The sequence below is a fragment of the Pyxicephalus adspersus genome, chromosome Z (assembly GCF_032062135.1).
Source record: "Pyxicephalus adspersus chromosome Z, UCB_Pads_2.0, whole genome shotgun sequence".
NCBI classification, from domain to species: domain Eukaryota; kingdom Metazoa; phylum Chordata; class Amphibia; order Anura; family Pyxicephalidae; genus Pyxicephalus; species Pyxicephalus adspersus.
Window position 1 is genome coordinate 13,738,856 of NC_092871.1, and position 17,700 is coordinate 13,756,555.

A 17,700-nucleotide genomic window follows, 5' to 3' on the forward strand; every position below is an offset into this window, starting at 1 on the left:
CTTAATTTGATGGCAATCCATTATGTGTTAGGTTAAGTTAAAATAGGGACGTGGGATAAAATCTAAAGTATATTTGTTCTCTACAGAAGGCCATCCAGTGACCACTCTTGTTTCCCCTGTGCATTATGGCTATATGTTTATTAATGTATGTTCAGAGTTATTTATCCTTTTTGCTGTATATTCACATTCATACTTTTACACAATCAAAATCAGTTTATTCTTTCTGTTTTCAAAAATAATTCAGAGAGAGATTCCTGGTTTTAGGTTAGATTGTTCCTATTAGTATGCAGTGTTTATATAGCACCAACATATTACGCAAGAGAAAAATTTGCCGATCATATTGCACAGGGGCGACGCAGGACCCGTAGCAGCACACCCCCGGAGTGATCGGACTGCCCTGCGGGATTGAAAGTTGATTTTTTTTTTTTTTTGAGTTTAGTTCCTCTTTAACCCAGGGACAGCCTGTATTACTATTATAGTCTCCTTTATCTGAATCTTCCTGGAAACGATGGTAGGTCCATTCAATGAAATTATCACAGTAACACCTATGGCAGTACTCCGACATGACAAGACAATATCATTTTTTTGTATAATATCAGTTTCTGGTTGTAGTTGACTACCTAATATTTTCTCTTTTGGTCTAAGTTGGGGAGGAAACCAGTGAACAATATTTTACTCTCTCTGCAACTAGTTCTTGGGTTTGTACAGCTGCTTTTGTGACTGTTATTATTACACAGTATTTATATAGCGCCGACATATTACACAGCGCTGTACAAAGTCCATTGTCATGTGATTAGCTGTCCCTCAAACGAGCTCACAATCTAATGTGTGAACATAGTCATATGTCATTACCACAGTCTAAGAAATTTTTTGAGGGAAGCCGGAGTACCCGGAGGAAACCCACGCAAACATGGAGAGAACCTGCAAACTCCATGCAGATAGAGTCCTGGCCAAGATTTGAACCTGGTATGTAGCACTTCAAAGTGCCAGAGTGCTAACCACTGAGCCACCGTGCTGCCTTCTATAAATCATTTGATGTAACAATGGTGACAGGTTCTCTTGAATACAAACAGCTGTAATGCATCCCTGAAGGAGGTGACCTCTCACCTTCCATGTCAGCAGCACCCATACTCCCACTGTGCCCTCTTCTTCTTACTCATTGGCTGCCGCCTTCGCATGTAACCCCGCCTCTTAGACTCTAGGGCAGATGGGAAATGTAGTCTAACAATCTCCTTGCAATATATGGCTGTCCCAGCATGCCTTGCATCCCATGCGGCGTCACGCATCTAATTAGCGCTCTGACGTTGTAGCTTGTAAAACTACATGACCCACAATGCCTTGAGAAAGCTTCAGAGGTGAACCAATGAAGGGTGAGTGTTAGAAGCACCACCCACTCACATGGTAGAAGCAGGTAAGAGCTTTGTTTAGGGTAAAAAGTCCATTTTTTGTGATTGTGTGTATGTGTGATCCAGTGCATGTGTGTGTCATGTGTATTACATATGTGTATGTATAGGTGGCTAATGTGCATTGATATGTGGAGGGGAGATAAGCTTTATTCTTTGTGTTTACCTCTCATCCAATATCATAGAATTGGTTTTATATTGATCCCCTCCCCCTCCCCTGGTCACCCCAATGCTTTCCTTCATTTACATAGCAATGACACATAATGCAGCACATGGGACCAGCCATGTCATTGCTGCCTTTGCTCCTGCATGTTGGGGTTCATTCCCATCAAGGACAAGGAATGTCCCCCTCCATTTTTGCCTCCCATCCCAGCTGAACTACAGCAACTGATATGAATGATTCTGTGGACCAAATGTATCAAAGATACCCAACAGGCTCTAGAAGTGTTTATTATTAGCCCTGTGTCTCTGGGGAATGGCGGCCTAAAGTTTAGGTTGTCAGATGTTGTGACCCATCAAAGGGTTAAAAGTTGTGCAAAGCTGCTTGTTTTATCACGAAATGACCCACTCCTAATTAGGTGTCGGATGCTGTTTTAGTGAATGGTGCCCCAACATATGTCACAAGGCACGGCAATGCAAATTATATAAAGGATATATAGATTAGATTTAGGTAGTGAATGAATGCTGTGTGCATGTTGCTGTTCAGCTCCATTAGGAGGGGTTGAGCTGTTAGCACCTGGCTGTGCCCTCCTCTGAAAGAAATGACTTGGATCCCTAAACTATTTCAGGAAATGGATCCCTAAACTATTTCAGGGGGACCATTGTACACACATTATATTTTTTCTCTATCCTTGTTTATGTAGGTTTAGATAAGTGTTCCTCAACCAGGGTTCTTTCAGAGTTTGTGGGGGTTTCCTGTAGCAATTTGGTGACATTCTTCCCACTGGCCAGCAATGTAAGAAGAATTCTTCCCACTGACCACTACAATATTTACTGTGAGCTGTGGATATAGCAAGTATAGCAGGGGCTCTGTAGGACTTGAATATTAGATTAAGGGATCCCCCATGTTAAATTAAAGTGGACCTTCTGCTTAATACAGAAATGAATAAAAGAAGCTGCTGTTAAAGCAGACCTGTACTATAATTTTTACCTTACATAAAGGGTTTTTACCTTACATAAAGGGGAGAGCAGAGCCTCCTGGGATACCACGTCACAAATCCCAGGAGACTTCTGACTGCTTTTTCTGTGCATGCCCGAGATCAGAAAAATGAGCTTTTTCTTTAATTGACGTGCAATAAGATTGGCGTTTTTTTTTTTTTTATCATCTACCCCAGGCTATGTCACCCAATTTCACGCCTGTGCAGTGTGAGATTAGGTGATGTAGGCTGAAAAAGAGGTAAAAAGATGGCGGCGCCCGGTGCTTTCTGCATGCTCGGACAAATGGACCTCATGGGACCTGATCCACGAAACTTCCGGAGGGATCGACAGATCTGGAATCAAAAAGGTGAGTGGGTTTTTTTTTGTTTTACTCCCACTTGAAGCTGCCGTCAGTTTTGACACAGAGATGCACAGAAACAGTTAATAAGTATAATTGATGGTTTATTCATTCCATTTGTGATTGTGCATACAGTTTCACAATGGAAGTAGCTGTCAACAGAAGACTTGCACTTTATACCACATCTTGACCAAAGCAGTCTTCTACTGAGCAGGGTAAGGGGTGGACTTGTCTTGGTGTGCCAGTTCTCTGATTCTCTTTGGTTCACTTGTCTTGGTGTGCCAGTTCTCTGATTCTCTTTGGTTCACCTGGCATCAACAAAGTTTTAAGCTCGCCATGAACTTGCAGTGTGAGTCTGGATGTGGGGAGCTGATGAGACCTGTAGTCAAACCTGCATCTTTCTACTGGTTGGACATTCTGAATAACTGTCCTCTGCTTCTTTTTAGGGTGCTATGAAGCTCTGCAGAATACCCCTTACCCATGCAGAGAGAAAGCTCGCCAAGCCCAATTAATATGGTGAAGGAGAAGGTGCAGCTGGCAGAAGCCATATTAAATCATGCCCTGGAGATCATCTGCTTGCTGACGGTGGAGGTAAGGAGTAACATAGAGAACCGGAACAAAAGTCTCCATAAGGGGAGGTTCAGATTAGTGTGATCCCGTGCGGCTTGTCAGCCACTCGAAGCACAGCACTTGTTCCTAAAGAGCTCACTGCTGCATCTATTCATTCTCTATGGGGTTACTGCAGGTAGATGCTGCCATAATCCTAGCTGGATAACATTCATCTTCATTAAGCCCATTCCTCCCCAACCTGACTGTCCCTCTCCTTCCCCTTTCATTCATTGGTATGGAGGCTTAGCATTATATGCTGCAAATGTGGTCCGCCCAGGAATGCCTGCTCCTCCAGGCCGACATCCACTCATCAAGACATTTTGATATTTCTCCCAGCCCACTTCTTGCATTCTGCATCAAAGCTGAGGGCTCCTAGGAGTAATACTTAGGAAGGGTGCTGTGATGTTTTCAGGAAAGTACATCACCCTGCTGACCCGTTCCATTAGATGTAACATACCTGCATTGCATAAAAACCCAACAATGGTATCTTCAGGTACAAAATTTTGTAAAAGCAGAAACGTTTATTGAAAGTTTTTAAAGTGTGACAAAATCAAGGCAGAATAAACGTCAGCTTTGCTGCATTAATAAGCCATCTTCATTGAACATTAAAACGAAATAGGTTATAGGTCTGCCTGGTTAACATAGAAGCTGATCAGTGGATACAGCCAGCATTTGGACAGATCTCAATATACGTCCAAACACCCTTCTATAGCACAAGTGTTTATAGGATATATTATTGAGTCGTTTTCCTCTCTTTGTGCAGGAATTTATTGTTGTGAAGAGACCACCCGATGGACCCCGATGTACATTCAGCATTCGTGCCACAGAGATCAAAAGCAATATTTGTAATTCCTCTTCAGGATGTCAGGAGCTCTTGTTCACTCTCCTGGGAATGGAGGACAAGACTCAGAAGATGATTGTGGAGCTGGCCAACAAAATTGTCTGCCTTCTGAGTAGAGAGGTGAGAAAGGGCGAAATATATAAATATATCCATACAACTTTGAGTCCATGTGTCCTTCACATTGCTGACAATTAACAGATGCTCTAGTTATCTCTTAGCAAACACAAGTGCTTATTAGGTTTAGGTTACAAATTAACTAGTCTGTTACCAGATCCTTGTTTCTCCAAATTTCTTGTATAAAAGGTAGATGGATAATCCTGCAACCTCCTGGTGTACCTGGGTCATATCCTGCCCCTGTACAAAGCATTGGTCAGATCACATCTGGAATATACAGTCCAGTTTTGGGCACCAGTTCACAAAAAGGACATTGTGGAATTGGAGAGAGTGCAGCGAAGGGCAACTAAACTAATAAAAGTAATGGAGGAGCTCAGCTATGAGGAGAGATTGGCTGAACTGAATCTATTCTCCCTTGAGAAGAGACGTATAAGGGGGATATGATCACCCTGTATAAATATATAAATGGTCCATATAGAGAACTCTCTTCCCAATTATTCACTTTGTGATTCTTACAAAGAACAAGAGGACACTCTTTGCGTCTGGAGGAAAAGAAGTTTAAGCTAAGGAAAGGATTCTTCACTGTAAGGTCTGTGAAAATGTGGAATCGGCTCTCTCAGGAAGTAGTTTCAGCAACTACTATAGATTGCTTTAAGAAAAAGCTGGAAGATTTCTAGAAACACAGAATATAACTGGGTATTGAGGCTTTAAAGTAAAGAAAGCAGAGACCATTTATCCAGGGAACATCTGATTGCCTCATGGAATCAGAAAGGAATTTTTTCCCCTGCTGGTGCAAATTGTACCAGGGTTTTTTTCGACTTCCTCTGGACCAACTATGTCTTATATCTGGGATATGTTTTTTTTAACTAGGGGTTGAACTTGATGGACTTGTATTCAACCTGACTTACTATGTACCTATATTCCAGGAGGTTGCAGGATTCTACACTGGGCACAGGTGAAGGCGACCAATGTAATTTTACAAATGTGCTACAGGATTGGTCACTTGGTCATTTACAATGATTGATGAGCAATCCCAGCCTTTAGAGAGATGTGATATAGGTATCCCAGGGTGAACTGTCAATCATCCAGACTTCCATTGTACTGCTCATAATTATTTGTTCAGGCTTTTATAAGCTTTTGTTCCTTGCTGTGCATTGTAGGTGTCAAGGAGCAGTAAATGCTGTGTTTTTTTTTTTACTGCAGATCTGAACATAACCTCAGGGAGCAAGCAGTCTTTTTGACCCAAAATTAAATTCCCTCTTTAATTCTGCTCCTTCTTTAGAATAACAGCAAGTAAAAAAACCCTATGTCTTTTTGTGCTTGAGCAATATTTGTTTAGTCTAAAGTGCAAGTTTTCGTCTTCTACCTATCCTTCCAAATTCATCTTCTCCTATTGAACATTTTTGTTGTGCCTCTTCTTCTCCAGGTGCCTGGAACGTGTGAGGATGTTGCTGTCTGCCTGTCTAGGGAAGAATGGGAATATCTACAAGGCCATGGGGAGCAATATAGGAATAACCAGGACAACTGCAGCTTTGGTGAGAAAATTGATAAATCTAAGTTTAAAAATCTTGGGAATGTCTGCACAGCCAATTATGACTTACACAGTCAAGAAAGCTATGTTCTTCTAGAAATGTTGTACTGAGCCATTTTGGGTCTGCCTGTCTGTAAGCAAGCGGTTATTGCATTGTTTGCTAGATGCCTATTTCCCATTACCCCATTCTCTTTATTAAAAGGAATGAGCATGCTTTAATGACAGGTTAGTGTTGGTTTGGGTAGATGCCTGCTAGGCGTTGGTGGTTCTCAGGTGTTGCTTGCTGTGTCTTGACAGTCAGCTGTCTATATTACATTGAAAATTACTGTGATTGTCACCTTCTATGGACAAACCCAAGACGCAGTTCTGAAGTGGTAACCTCACTGTTTCCCAACTAAATGTATTACCAAGCCCTTACGTTTTCCCTAATTTCTTCCTTAAAAAATAGCAGTGACCTTCTTGTGTCTCATTGCTGCCCATCAGCACTGTAATGCATAGATCTCATATGGAATTAGATTTGGTGACGTCAGTTCTGTGCTGCCCACTGCTCTCCATTCTTGGGAGCAAGCTGTACCTGAGCAACTGCAGTCCAACAATATCCCTGCATTTACTTTAATAATTCTGTAGATCTGTGCTTCTGCCTTCAACCCTACTTTTTTATACACCTTTAAAGTTTAATAAAAGATTTTTGGAACAACAAAAAAGTGGTGAGGGACTTTTAATTACAAACAAAATATCACATTGCCAATACATCAAACAAAAGGATAAAAGTCAAAAGACCAACAAAAAATGAAACCTTAAGAACAAAAGTAAACAAAAAAGCAAAGAACTCCAATATAAAAAGTGAAAAAGCATATAGAGTTTAACCTTTAAAAACAAGAAAGAAATGATATTGATGTTTTCCAAACTAAAAGTATCTGAGAACGTGCCATGTTTATTCCTGCATTCCTCAATCATTATCGCGCAGCACGATGGCTCAGAGTTAGCACTCTGGCCTTTGCAGCACTAGGTACCAGGTTTGCATACAGGCCAGTGCCCTATCTGCATGGAGTTTGTAGGATTTCCCCTTGTTTGTGTGGGTTTCCTCCCACATGACTATGGACTTTGTAAAGCTCTGCGTAGTATGTTGGCGCTATATAAATACTGTGTAATAGTATTTAGTAATCAGATGTACAGCTCTACCAGGACTGTTTCTGTATTAAGCAGGCAGCTTGTACAATACTGGTGTGCTTTCTCCATAACCCGTTCTTCATCCTCTCCCATTGCCAACAAAAACTTGGAACACCCAATGCTTTCTCCTGCCTAATGTCAGGTTACAAAAAATCATGTCCTCTTTGCATGTCATCTCATCTCAATAAAAGGTGAGAAAACCTTGAATTAAAATCTTTAAAATGTTTTTCCAATTTTTTGGCTGCCACACAAAGGTGTAAGCACTGGTTAAGTCAATTATTATCCAGCGTCTGTTTTTTTTTTTTTTTTTTTTGGGGGGGGTTCTTTTTTCTTTCCCCCCACTTTTACAAAAGCTGTAAATTGAAATAAAAATCACAAATCTGCGCCAAATGCCAGAGCAAGTAATGGGGAGCCAGCCCACCCTATAAGTATCAATGGTGAACAGGAATGTGCAGAAGCACAGTTTGATATTTGATAAAATGTGTAAAAATAAGTAACAGCCTTTGGTCATAAACTAGATTTCTCCAGTATTTTATTCATTGTGTTTGCTTGTCCAGCTATGATAAATTGCTGGGGTTTGTCTTCGATCCAAATCCTTATTTCCAGTTGAAATTCTTTAATGCTGGCCAATCATTAAAAGAAGAATGATGCCTACCTACTGCCCTACCATGTCTGGCTTCTTTATGTCTCATATTAAATAAAATCTGGAATCAAGTCAGGGTTTCTTACATCAGTTTCTTATAAGCATTGTTCTCCCTGGCCTCTTTTAGCTGGGCGCACCACCTGGCACATTTCAGTAACCACCTGGCTGTTTTTGGGTGGTTACTGAACAGTTGGGTCGCAGTACAGGGACGACCCCTGCCTAAAATTTCTCCTCACCCAGCTTATGTAGATTTCTGGGTTGAGCAATGTTTATAAGGTACTAAGGCCAAAAATTTGTATGGCACCCAGGCAACTATGATTTTGAAGCTTTAGCCTCCTCCATATTTCTCTAATTTCCTTTCATCAGAACGTACATAAACCTGAACAATACATTTCTTTTATTTGCTCGTATTTTGGTCTGTCTAATACAGTAAAATGTGTTTTGTTATATAATAAATACCTAATAAAATGTTGTGAGTGGTCAACTTTCTGTGCTCTCTAAATTTAGAGTTTTCTTTTATTCTGTTTTAGAACAGCCAACAATCCTAGTGCAGGAAAATCCAGAACCCACTTATCCCATCCGATATTGGATCAAGATGGAGCCGGATAAAGAAGAAACGCCTCTGCATGCCAATGGCAAGTATTTAATTTGAAGTTTGAAAAGTATAGAAATCTTCTACACACATGGCTTGGTGATGTATTTGATTGAAGTGCTGGGGTGGTGGGTTCAATTCTCACCAAGTTCAATGCTTACACCTGTCTTGTGTGCTCTCCCATGTTTTATTGGGTTTACCCCAGCTGCTTTGGTTCCATCCTACGATTGAAAAAAATCCTTTTATTTTCATGGAATGCCTCTTAATCTGGCTCTAGATTGTGTATGAAAAGTTGGTGGTCAGCATATTTAAATATTGTATATATTCCGGAGATTATTATTTTCCAAGTGCAGAATTTTTTTTTTTGTATACAGTGAATTGCTGTTCAACGTTGACCAATCCCTCAGCGATGCTAAATCGTAGTACAAACATCTTCAGGAATATCACCTCTATAGGAAATCAGCAAAAAGATAAACCTTGCCCTCCAAATCTTTTCTTAAATCACTTGATATAAGTGTACAGAACCCAGTGCAGAGCCTTGTGCCACACCGCTGGTGACTGATCTTTGTTGTCCACTTATCCAATAAATCACACAAGGTGGAACCACCAAATTTATTGCTAAAATCAAGATGTCTACAGCACCAGCTGGTCCAAATCCTTTGTATAGATGCAGAAAGTTTTGACTTTTGTTTGCAGTTTGCACAGATTTGATAATGGGCCACTCAGATTCTGCAGTAGCAGTTTGATTGACTCCATATCAGGTCGGTGCAGTTTGTATACAAGTCAAATTTCATTTTGGTATAGTGAAAAAATGTGATCAGGTTAGCTCAACATGTTCTGCCCTCGGTGAAGCCATGCTGCTTTGGGTCCTGCATGTTGCGTTTTTTAAAGGGGAACTGAACATACGTTACTCACCTGTCCCTGTTACCTCTCAGGGCACTGCCATAATTTCTTTCTTGCTTTTCTGGAGATGATCTTTGGCCATCATGATTGCCTGGGCCAGGATGATGTAACTCTTGTGCAGGGATGAGGGAGTTCATTTATTTCTGGCATATGCAGGGGAGGCAGGGATTGACGGTTATCCTGGCATGCACGGCTCAGCTTTTGTGACCGATACCAGGAGGCAGGTAGAAGGGATCATTGCAGAGGGGACATCGCCTGTCCCTTTCTACAATAATTACTTGCCTATTGTGAATCTTTTATTTCCACTTTAATGATCCTTGATCATAAATCACCAGTGTTTTATGAAATAATACATTTTTTGACTACTGTAGATGTTAAATGCATTTGCCTAGTAGTTGTCACCTTCTTCCACTACCCAGATAGCGGATAAACCTAATAGAAGTTTTAATCCTTTGCCACTTTCAAAACTAGATCGCTAAGTACCCAACAGAAATGGTTGCTGCTGTTTTTAATAGAATGGACACAGCTGGCCATCTCCTGCTCATTCTCCCCTTTCCATAGAACAGAATGGTTTCCAGGGACAATTATCATAGCTTCAATTTCTGTTCCTTTTTTTGGTGATAACTCAAATTTTAGTTTTCTTTTAATCTGTTTCAGAAAAGCAAACATCCATAGAGCTGGAAAATACAGAAGAAGTTTACCCCATCAACTACTCCATCAAGGAGGAGCCGGTTGAAGAAGAACCTCGGCGTGCTACTGGCAAGTATTTTTATTTGAGCTTTACAAAGCATAGAGATTGGAGGTATGCATGGATTTGTGATATATTGAGCTACCTCAAGGGACCTGGGTTCAGTGTTCACCAGGCAAACATCTTACACCTTTGTTGTATGTTCTCCTTATGTTTGAATGTGTTAATTCCAGCTACACAAAAATATTCTGCTGATTTCACTGACCTCCTCTCACACTGTCTATACTTTGTGTATGAAGCGATAGACGTTGGCATATTTAAATCTTTTATTCTATCAGAGTATTATTTTTCCCCTTATATACATTTGTATACAGTGAACTGAAGTCCAGCGTTGTCCAATCCCTCAGCATTGCTAAATCATGGTACAAACATCTCCAGGAATGTCATCCTATTGCATACCTTTGTGTTGTATTAGAAAAGATTTGGAGGGGAAGATTTAACTTTTTTCTGATAAGTGAACCCAATGCAGAGCCTTGTAAACTCACCAAGGTGAAGCCACAAGTGTCCTAGTTCCCTCACCGAGGCGTCACCTTCTTCTTTCCATGTGGACGATCTTTAGCCACTTTAATTGCCTGGGCCAGGATCATATAACTCCCACACAGGCATGTGGGAGTTCTTCATTCCCAAGATGGGCAGGGTAAGCCAGGATTGCTGGGTATTCTGGCAACCAAAGCTAAGCTGCTCCGCTCATCTATTCTGCAAAAATGACCCAAAACATGACATGCAGGTTATTGTTTCTTTTTATTAAACTTTAATTCTGCTTTAATGATCATTGATCATGACAATTAATCTCTGTTTAATCAACGATTCCAATTATTTTTGCTATTACAAATGTTAAAAGCATTGCTGTAGTTGTCACCTCCTTCCATACTACCCTGTGGTGGACTGGTACAATGTTAGCAGTTCACCAGTAAGGCAAACTTTTGTTAGAAAAGACTGATTAGAAAGATCTGTTACCTTTTAGTTGAATAGATGAAGTTTAGAAATGTTCTCTGATTTCTCTCTGCATCCCTCACCGTCTGGTGAATCAGACAGGTCAGCAGGACAGGATACAAGAAATGATCCTATATTTTTTGGGAGTGCCCCAAATTGCAATTTTATTGGAACTCAGTGGCTGAAATTATCCTTAAACTTAGGTATGTTGATATCGAAGCCAAACCAGCCCTGGCGCCTCCTTATGTCTCTGACTTCCCGCACAAGGTGTACATCTATTGAACGCTGCTAAAGCGTGTATACCTGCTTGCTGGAAGAGGACCTCTCCCCTGACTGTAAGTCACTGGTTGAGAAGGGTAACTGATATCTATCATATGGAAGATATGATATCCACTGATTCCAAGAGAGCGGGCAAATTTGCCCAGACTTGGTACCACTGGATACATTTCTCTACATCAGTGGAATATAATAGGCTGTTGCAGCCCCCTCAGCCCGCTTCACTACATGCCTCTGCTAACTAAATGGTATAATTTTTGTGGGTAATGTATTAAATTGTGAGTAGATTTATGTAACTGATCGGATTCCCCCCCCCCCCTTTTTCCTTCCTCCTTTCTATATCCCCTTCCTTTGTTTTACAAAAAAAGAAAAATGAAAATACTCAGGTTCCTTTTATTTATACACGATCCTGTTTATGGTTTTATTATTGCACTTTACATGTATTTTTGGTTGTATAACTTTGACCCATACCGTATGATTGATTTATTTTTTTGTATGAACCTTTAATGTTTTTTCACAATAAAAATTATTTTTTGGAAAAAAAAAAAAGAAATGATAATATCCTAACAAACTAACTTAACTGCCAGGGGGCGGATACCAGTGGGGGTGTACAATGACCTAACCGTCAGGGTAGTTTCACTTTCACTTTGGGTATGAATGCAGCATGTCATCTACTGCAGCCTTACATCTCTCCCTGTACAAACCCCCATATCTCCTGAACGCTATGTCCCACCGACCTGAAATCTTCAGGGTACATAGGGGACCCTCATAGCTCAGCAGTTCCCCAAATTTCATCTCTACATCATCTCCACACATTTCATAATTATAAAAAGTAGTGAAAATTGAACATCAGGGTTGCTGTTTTAAAAGTTAGTGTGTCTAGAAGCCCAAAATTAAACAAACAAATTACGGACCCCCAGGGCCACTTAGTAAGAGGTGCGATCCCCATATATATACAGACCTGTCACAAAACTTGAAAATGCTCATAATACAGTGCTCAACCCAGAAATTTTTTTAAGCCGGGTGGGAAGAAATTTTAGGTGGGTGGCAGCCCCTGTATTGTGACCAAACTCTTTGGTAACCACCCAAAAACAGCCGGGTGGGTGCTGAAAAGTGCCGGTTGGTGCGCCCAGCTAAAAGGGCCTGGGGAGAACCCTGTAATATAGTACACTGTCCCCTTCCCTACTTTCAACCCCAATTTCCCAGGAACGGTGCGGTGCCGCTATATATATCCTGTTTAATAATAACAATGGATGAATATTGTACATGTTGTACATAATTTCACCTTCTGTTTCTTTTATGATGACAACTCAAAATTTAGTTTTCTTTTCATCTGTTTCAGAACAGCCAACATCCACAGTGCAGGAAAATATAGAAGACGACAACCCCATGAGACTTTACATTAAGGAAGAACCCGTTGAAGTAGAATCTCAGCATGCCACGGGCAAGTATATATATAATTTATATACATTTACAAAGCACAGAGATCAGCAGTATATTGATGTTGTATCAGGTCAGTGTTTTCTCTACCAGGGTTCTGTGGAATCCTAGGGTTCCTCTTGAGGTTACTAGGGGTTCCTTGAGCAATAAGCAAGTTGTGACTCAGTTTGGGTGACACCAATGATCTTTTTCACCAATGATCTTGGATACCTGTAAGGGTGATATTCTTCCCATTGATCATCAAGCTAATGTACTGTGATCTGTGGATATAGTAATTATAAAAGGGGTTCCCCTATTATTAATATTAATAAACAGGCTTTATTTAGCGCCAACATATTACACAGTGCTGTACATTAAATTGGGGTGATAGGAAAATGACAGATACTGACAGTGACACTAGGAGGAGAGGAGCCTGCCCCGAAGAGCTTGCAATCTAGGAGATGGGAGAAGTAACTGGTCAACAAACACTGAATTAAGTTGTCCTGAAGCACCTGGGTTCAGTTCTCACCATGCACACTACCCTTATATCATTTTGTGGATAGGTACACTATTAACTTTCCACCAATCATAAACTTCTCTTGTTAGAACAGATTATTTGGGTGAAGGCTGGCAGTTTGTCTGTTGTAAAAATCATCAGCAATAGAACGGTGATAACCTCTTCATATTGCATGTATGTCATATTTGTCTAATATTATCTGTACAATTACTATAGGAAGGATGAACTATAATCTGAGAGGTGTACTTTTTTGTTTTTCTTTTTTCAGGTGGAACGTTAGCCTTTCCTTCAACAGAGTTTTTTTCAGGAAGCCCCGAAAGAAAACCTTTTCTACCTGTGTCTGGATTCCCCTTTATTTCCTCATATGTTATTAAACCTGACCCTGATGGGGAGTCCTCAGAAACCACCATAGACAGTATGGATTCAGGTGAGCCAATACTTCCTTAAATGATGTCCAAAGTCACTGGGCCTGCCCCTGAGGAACATCACTAAGGGGCTGTGCATTCACTATGTGTATGTGTCATACTGTATTTAATGAGGGCCACCCAGACCATAGAAGTGGGGAAGAGAAGGTGTAATTTTCTAAATGAACTAAAGATTGAGAAATAGGTCAGAAAACCCTGCACGTTACCCCTGCCGTCTCTGGGGGGGAAGGACTTACAATAGTCAGCAGCTGAGGAAGTGAATTTGTTTTCCTATTTAAAGGTTCTCTTGATAGTCCCATATCTAATATGTGTGTTCCACTGTCCACTTTACCTTTTGAAGCCCTCAGCCCACTCCCTAAATAAGCTCCTAGGTTGCTTTTAATCTAATGAACATTGGTGGTTACTTGTATGACTATAGATGGAATATTGGTTTATGAGCTTCTCAGGAGCAGGGTCTAAGGTTCTATGAAATCTCTGTAATATGCTGTTTGAACAGAATAATGGCCTACAGACAGTCTGTTTCATCTTTATATATATATAGGAACCTTTTCCATATATTTAAATTCTGCATATTTTTTTGTCACTCCAGATTCCCCTATTTCACCAGGCCAGGAGGACAATACATATCACAATATCTCTGCACATGTTGAGGGACCAGAGGAAAGCAGAGATTGCTATACATCTGTATCTGAGGACACAGTCAGTCCAGGTAATTACAAATTGCACCTTTTGATAAAATGTATATCTTGGCGCATATATATATATATATATATATATATATAGATAATTATTTTTTTGCAGTGATTTCACTGCACCACTACAAAACGCGAAGTTATGGTGGAGCATGGGTCCAACCAGTGCTATCACACAAATGAGAAATGAAGCACTGTAAGGAAAAGTCTTCATAACTGACTGCTTGGGAGGGTAAAGCGAAAAAAAAAAAAGTTAATGGCAAAACAGTAACTTCATTGTATTGTTTGTATCCCCTAATATATTTGAAAGCCAATGCTTTAAAAATAACCTTTTCTCACTACATGATGCCCTCAGTCTTCTCCTTTGGAAATAATGGATAGGGCAGCTTGTGACAGTATTTTTTATTAGTGCACCAGGGAAAAAATGAGCATTTAACCCCTGCAAACTACTGCAAAAGTAGTTTTTAATTTCCATCCAAAATTTAGCTTTAAAGACTTTGTAAAAAGTCACAGAAAGCTGTGTCAATGTAAAGCTTCATAGATCTTAAGTATTCAGCAGGTGATTCAACCCAACAGTATCCACTTTCTGCAAGGTTGGTCCAAATGGACTGTGTGTAATTCAAGGTACTATAAAAATCCTCACTTTGCTTTCTTCTAGGAGACTGTACATACAAAGATGAGGACTATTTACCGACACACACCAACTTTAAAAGGAGCAGGAAAAGCAAATCTGAATCAGAAAAGTTGTCTCCTCCCTGCAAGGTTTGTGGGAAAACATTCAAAAGCAAATCTTCACTTGAGAGACATCAGCAGGTACACACAGGAGAACGACCATTTCCATGCAACGAATGCAGTAAAACATTCTCGTGTAGGAGTCACTTGGAAACTCATAAGAGATCGCATTCAGGAGAGCGTCCATATTCCTGTGAACGGTGTGATCGAAAGTTCATCAATCACCAGCACCTTGTCCTCCATCAGGTAGTCCACACTCGTGAAAAGCCCTACTCGTGTCCCGTGTGCGGGAAAGGCTTCACACGGCAATCCAGCGTGGTCAAGCACTCCGGTATGCACGCAGAAAAGAAACCGCACGTGTGCAATGAATGCGGCAAGAGTTACTGCCAGTATGGCAACCTGGTTGTTCATATGCGAGTGCACTCAGGGGAGAAACCATTTGTCTGCAAGCACTGTGAGAAGGCCTTTACTTGTAAAGCCACAATGTTGAGGCACCAAAGGTGTCATACGGGGGAAAAGCCTTTCTCTTGTCCTGATTGTAATAAGTGTTTCACTGATAACTTCACCCTGTCTAAGCATAGGCGTAAAGTCCATTCCACGGAGCCTAAGCCAGCCTAGCAATCTAGGGGTGGAATCCTTTACCATCTTTAATGTGACTCTGTGACCACAAGCGGGCAGCAGATATGGTACTTGGCATGCTTAATAGGTGCGTCCATGCCTGCTACCTCTTTATTATCCTTTTTAAAGGGTCAGTCTGCCAAAAACATATGGATGGGGACGGGAGAGGCAAACTACTATAGGCACTAGATAACTGCGTCATCCTGACAAACCTTTCTATTTGTCCAATGCCATACAGAAAAGAGCAATGGTTGTGGGTAGTGTTGAAGCTTCTGCCAGATGTTTCTATCGGCAAAGACATGAAGAATGGAAGTAAAGGGTCAACTAGCTTCAACGCTACTGCAAAGTCCCAATTCCTAGAACAGTTCAATCATAATAGAAAGGTTTGGAAGGTTGCTTTGAGTATGGGCAGTTCATAATTGTAGCAGGTTGTCCTCACCCAGTGACCATCGCTGGGTTTGCATATCTGCTGAGGTTCCTGGTCTCTATTATGGAGCAAGAATCCACAAAGATGGATCAGAGATGGACCATGTGATATGGACATCTTATTGTAGACCTGTAGAGAACTGGGGGTCATCTTTAGCTAGATTGACCTTTAAAAAGGGACCACAGGGTATCTTAAATGTATTTTCGTATGTGTATATATGTATCCGTGTTCAGGCAGAACACAGTTTTTGTTTTGGATCAACAAAAGTAGAACTTTTGAAAGAAAATAATTGTAGAGCTTGTTTAAAGACTTGATTTTTTTTCTTTTTGAATTAAAATTAATATATAAATCAATAAGAGATGGAAAGCAGACAGGAGAGAGCAGAAGTATACGTAAATGTTTCTTTTGCCTATCGGCCCATACTTTTTTTATGGGCCCATTACTAGTTATAAAAAAATGTCGTAGGACAGAATTAAACTGGGAACCTTTCATACATTGATAAGGGATGGTGAACAGATATAAAGGAAGGCTCCTAAGTGGAGCAATGCAGGTTTGATATCTGAGGGTCTACAGATGTGAATGTGACATTTAAGGTGACCATACTTTAAGAAAAAAAAAACTGATGGCTGAGCTGGGTAAGTGAAGTACTGAAAAATATATAAGTTAAATATTATTGGACTAGGTATTTATTTACTGGTAATAAAGGCTCCTTACACCTATCCATCATGTTAGGATACTGTAATGGTAGGACTATTGATGGGCTCATACTATGGAGACAGCACAGGTCTGGGTGTAGGCAGCCAACAATGACCACACCACCTCCATTTTATTGGTTCAGCAGTGAGGAAGAATGGGATCCAGATCCAAAATCATGACTTGGTCCTATCCACACTGATGTCCTTGGAAAAAAAAAATAGAAACATTTGAATTAAGGGGGAATGTTTCATTCTTTGTGCAGTGTGCACAGCTAGTAAATATGAGGAGGGCACCTATATAGTTGGGCCTTGTACCACATAGACTCAGGAGCTACCCATAACTAGAGCAATGCTCTAAGGTCTATTAAATTTAAAGTCCTTTACCACCGAAAAACGGTTCTTTAGCTTTTTCTACTTTCTTTATTTTTTTGTTGTTTTCATTCTCGCAGAGGGGGCAAACAGTTTTAGAAAATCTTTGGATGGTAGTTTTGTGACGACAAAATACTTTATATGCAAATCAGCTAAATCAAAAAGCTAAATAAAGACCAAAGTTTATAAATTGTACAGATGTGGATTTCTTGTAGACAAGGACGTTGGTAGAGCATCTTTATACTTAAAATGTAATCTTTTTCCAGGTTATAAAGTTAGGAGACTGTTGCTTAGCCCATTCAGGCTTTACCCATAATAGTCACCCTACCAGTGTGTTGTCATTGCTGTGACACCAAAATCTCTAGTGCCCTCCTGGTGTCAGACACCTCAAGGAATGATGATGATGTCACTGTGACCGTACTTGGCCAGTGATCAGCTTCTGTCACAGGAAAGGAGGGCAAATACAAAAGCCTCCAGGTAAGTGGTGGGAATGGTGATGGAGTACCGCCGACAAGGTGGGTACGGGGGGTTTAGGGTAACCCTTTTTT

The 17,700-nt window shown here is 40.5% G+C and overlaps 1 protein-coding gene across 2 annotated transcripts; it reads left to right on the top strand.

Moving 5' to 3' along the window:
• Positions 1-1,232: 1,232 nt before the first annotated feature.
• On the top strand, positions 1,233-17,342 carry LOC140344450 (uncharacterized). Of its 2 annotated transcripts, none has more exons than XM_072431578.1 (10): positions 1,233-1,411; positions 3,345-3,489; positions 4,271-4,468; positions 5,889-5,997; positions 8,337-8,441; positions 9,959-10,060; positions 12,601-12,702; positions 13,463-13,621; positions 14,209-14,328; positions 14,970-17,342. In XM_072431578.1, exons 2-10 carry the CDS (start codon positions 3,379-3,381, stop codon positions 15,659-15,661), a joined length of 1,698 nt encoding a protein of 565 aa, XP_072287679.1. In that variant the 5' UTR covers positions 1,233-1,411; positions 3,345-3,378; the 3' UTR covers positions 15,662-17,342. The 2 variants fall into 2 exon arrangements, with proteins under 2 accessions (XP_072287679.1, XP_072287680.1); XM_072431579.1 differs by lacking the exon at positions 1,233-1,411 and adding an exon at positions 1,436-2,907.
• Positions 17,343-17,700: the final 358 nt, after the last annotated feature.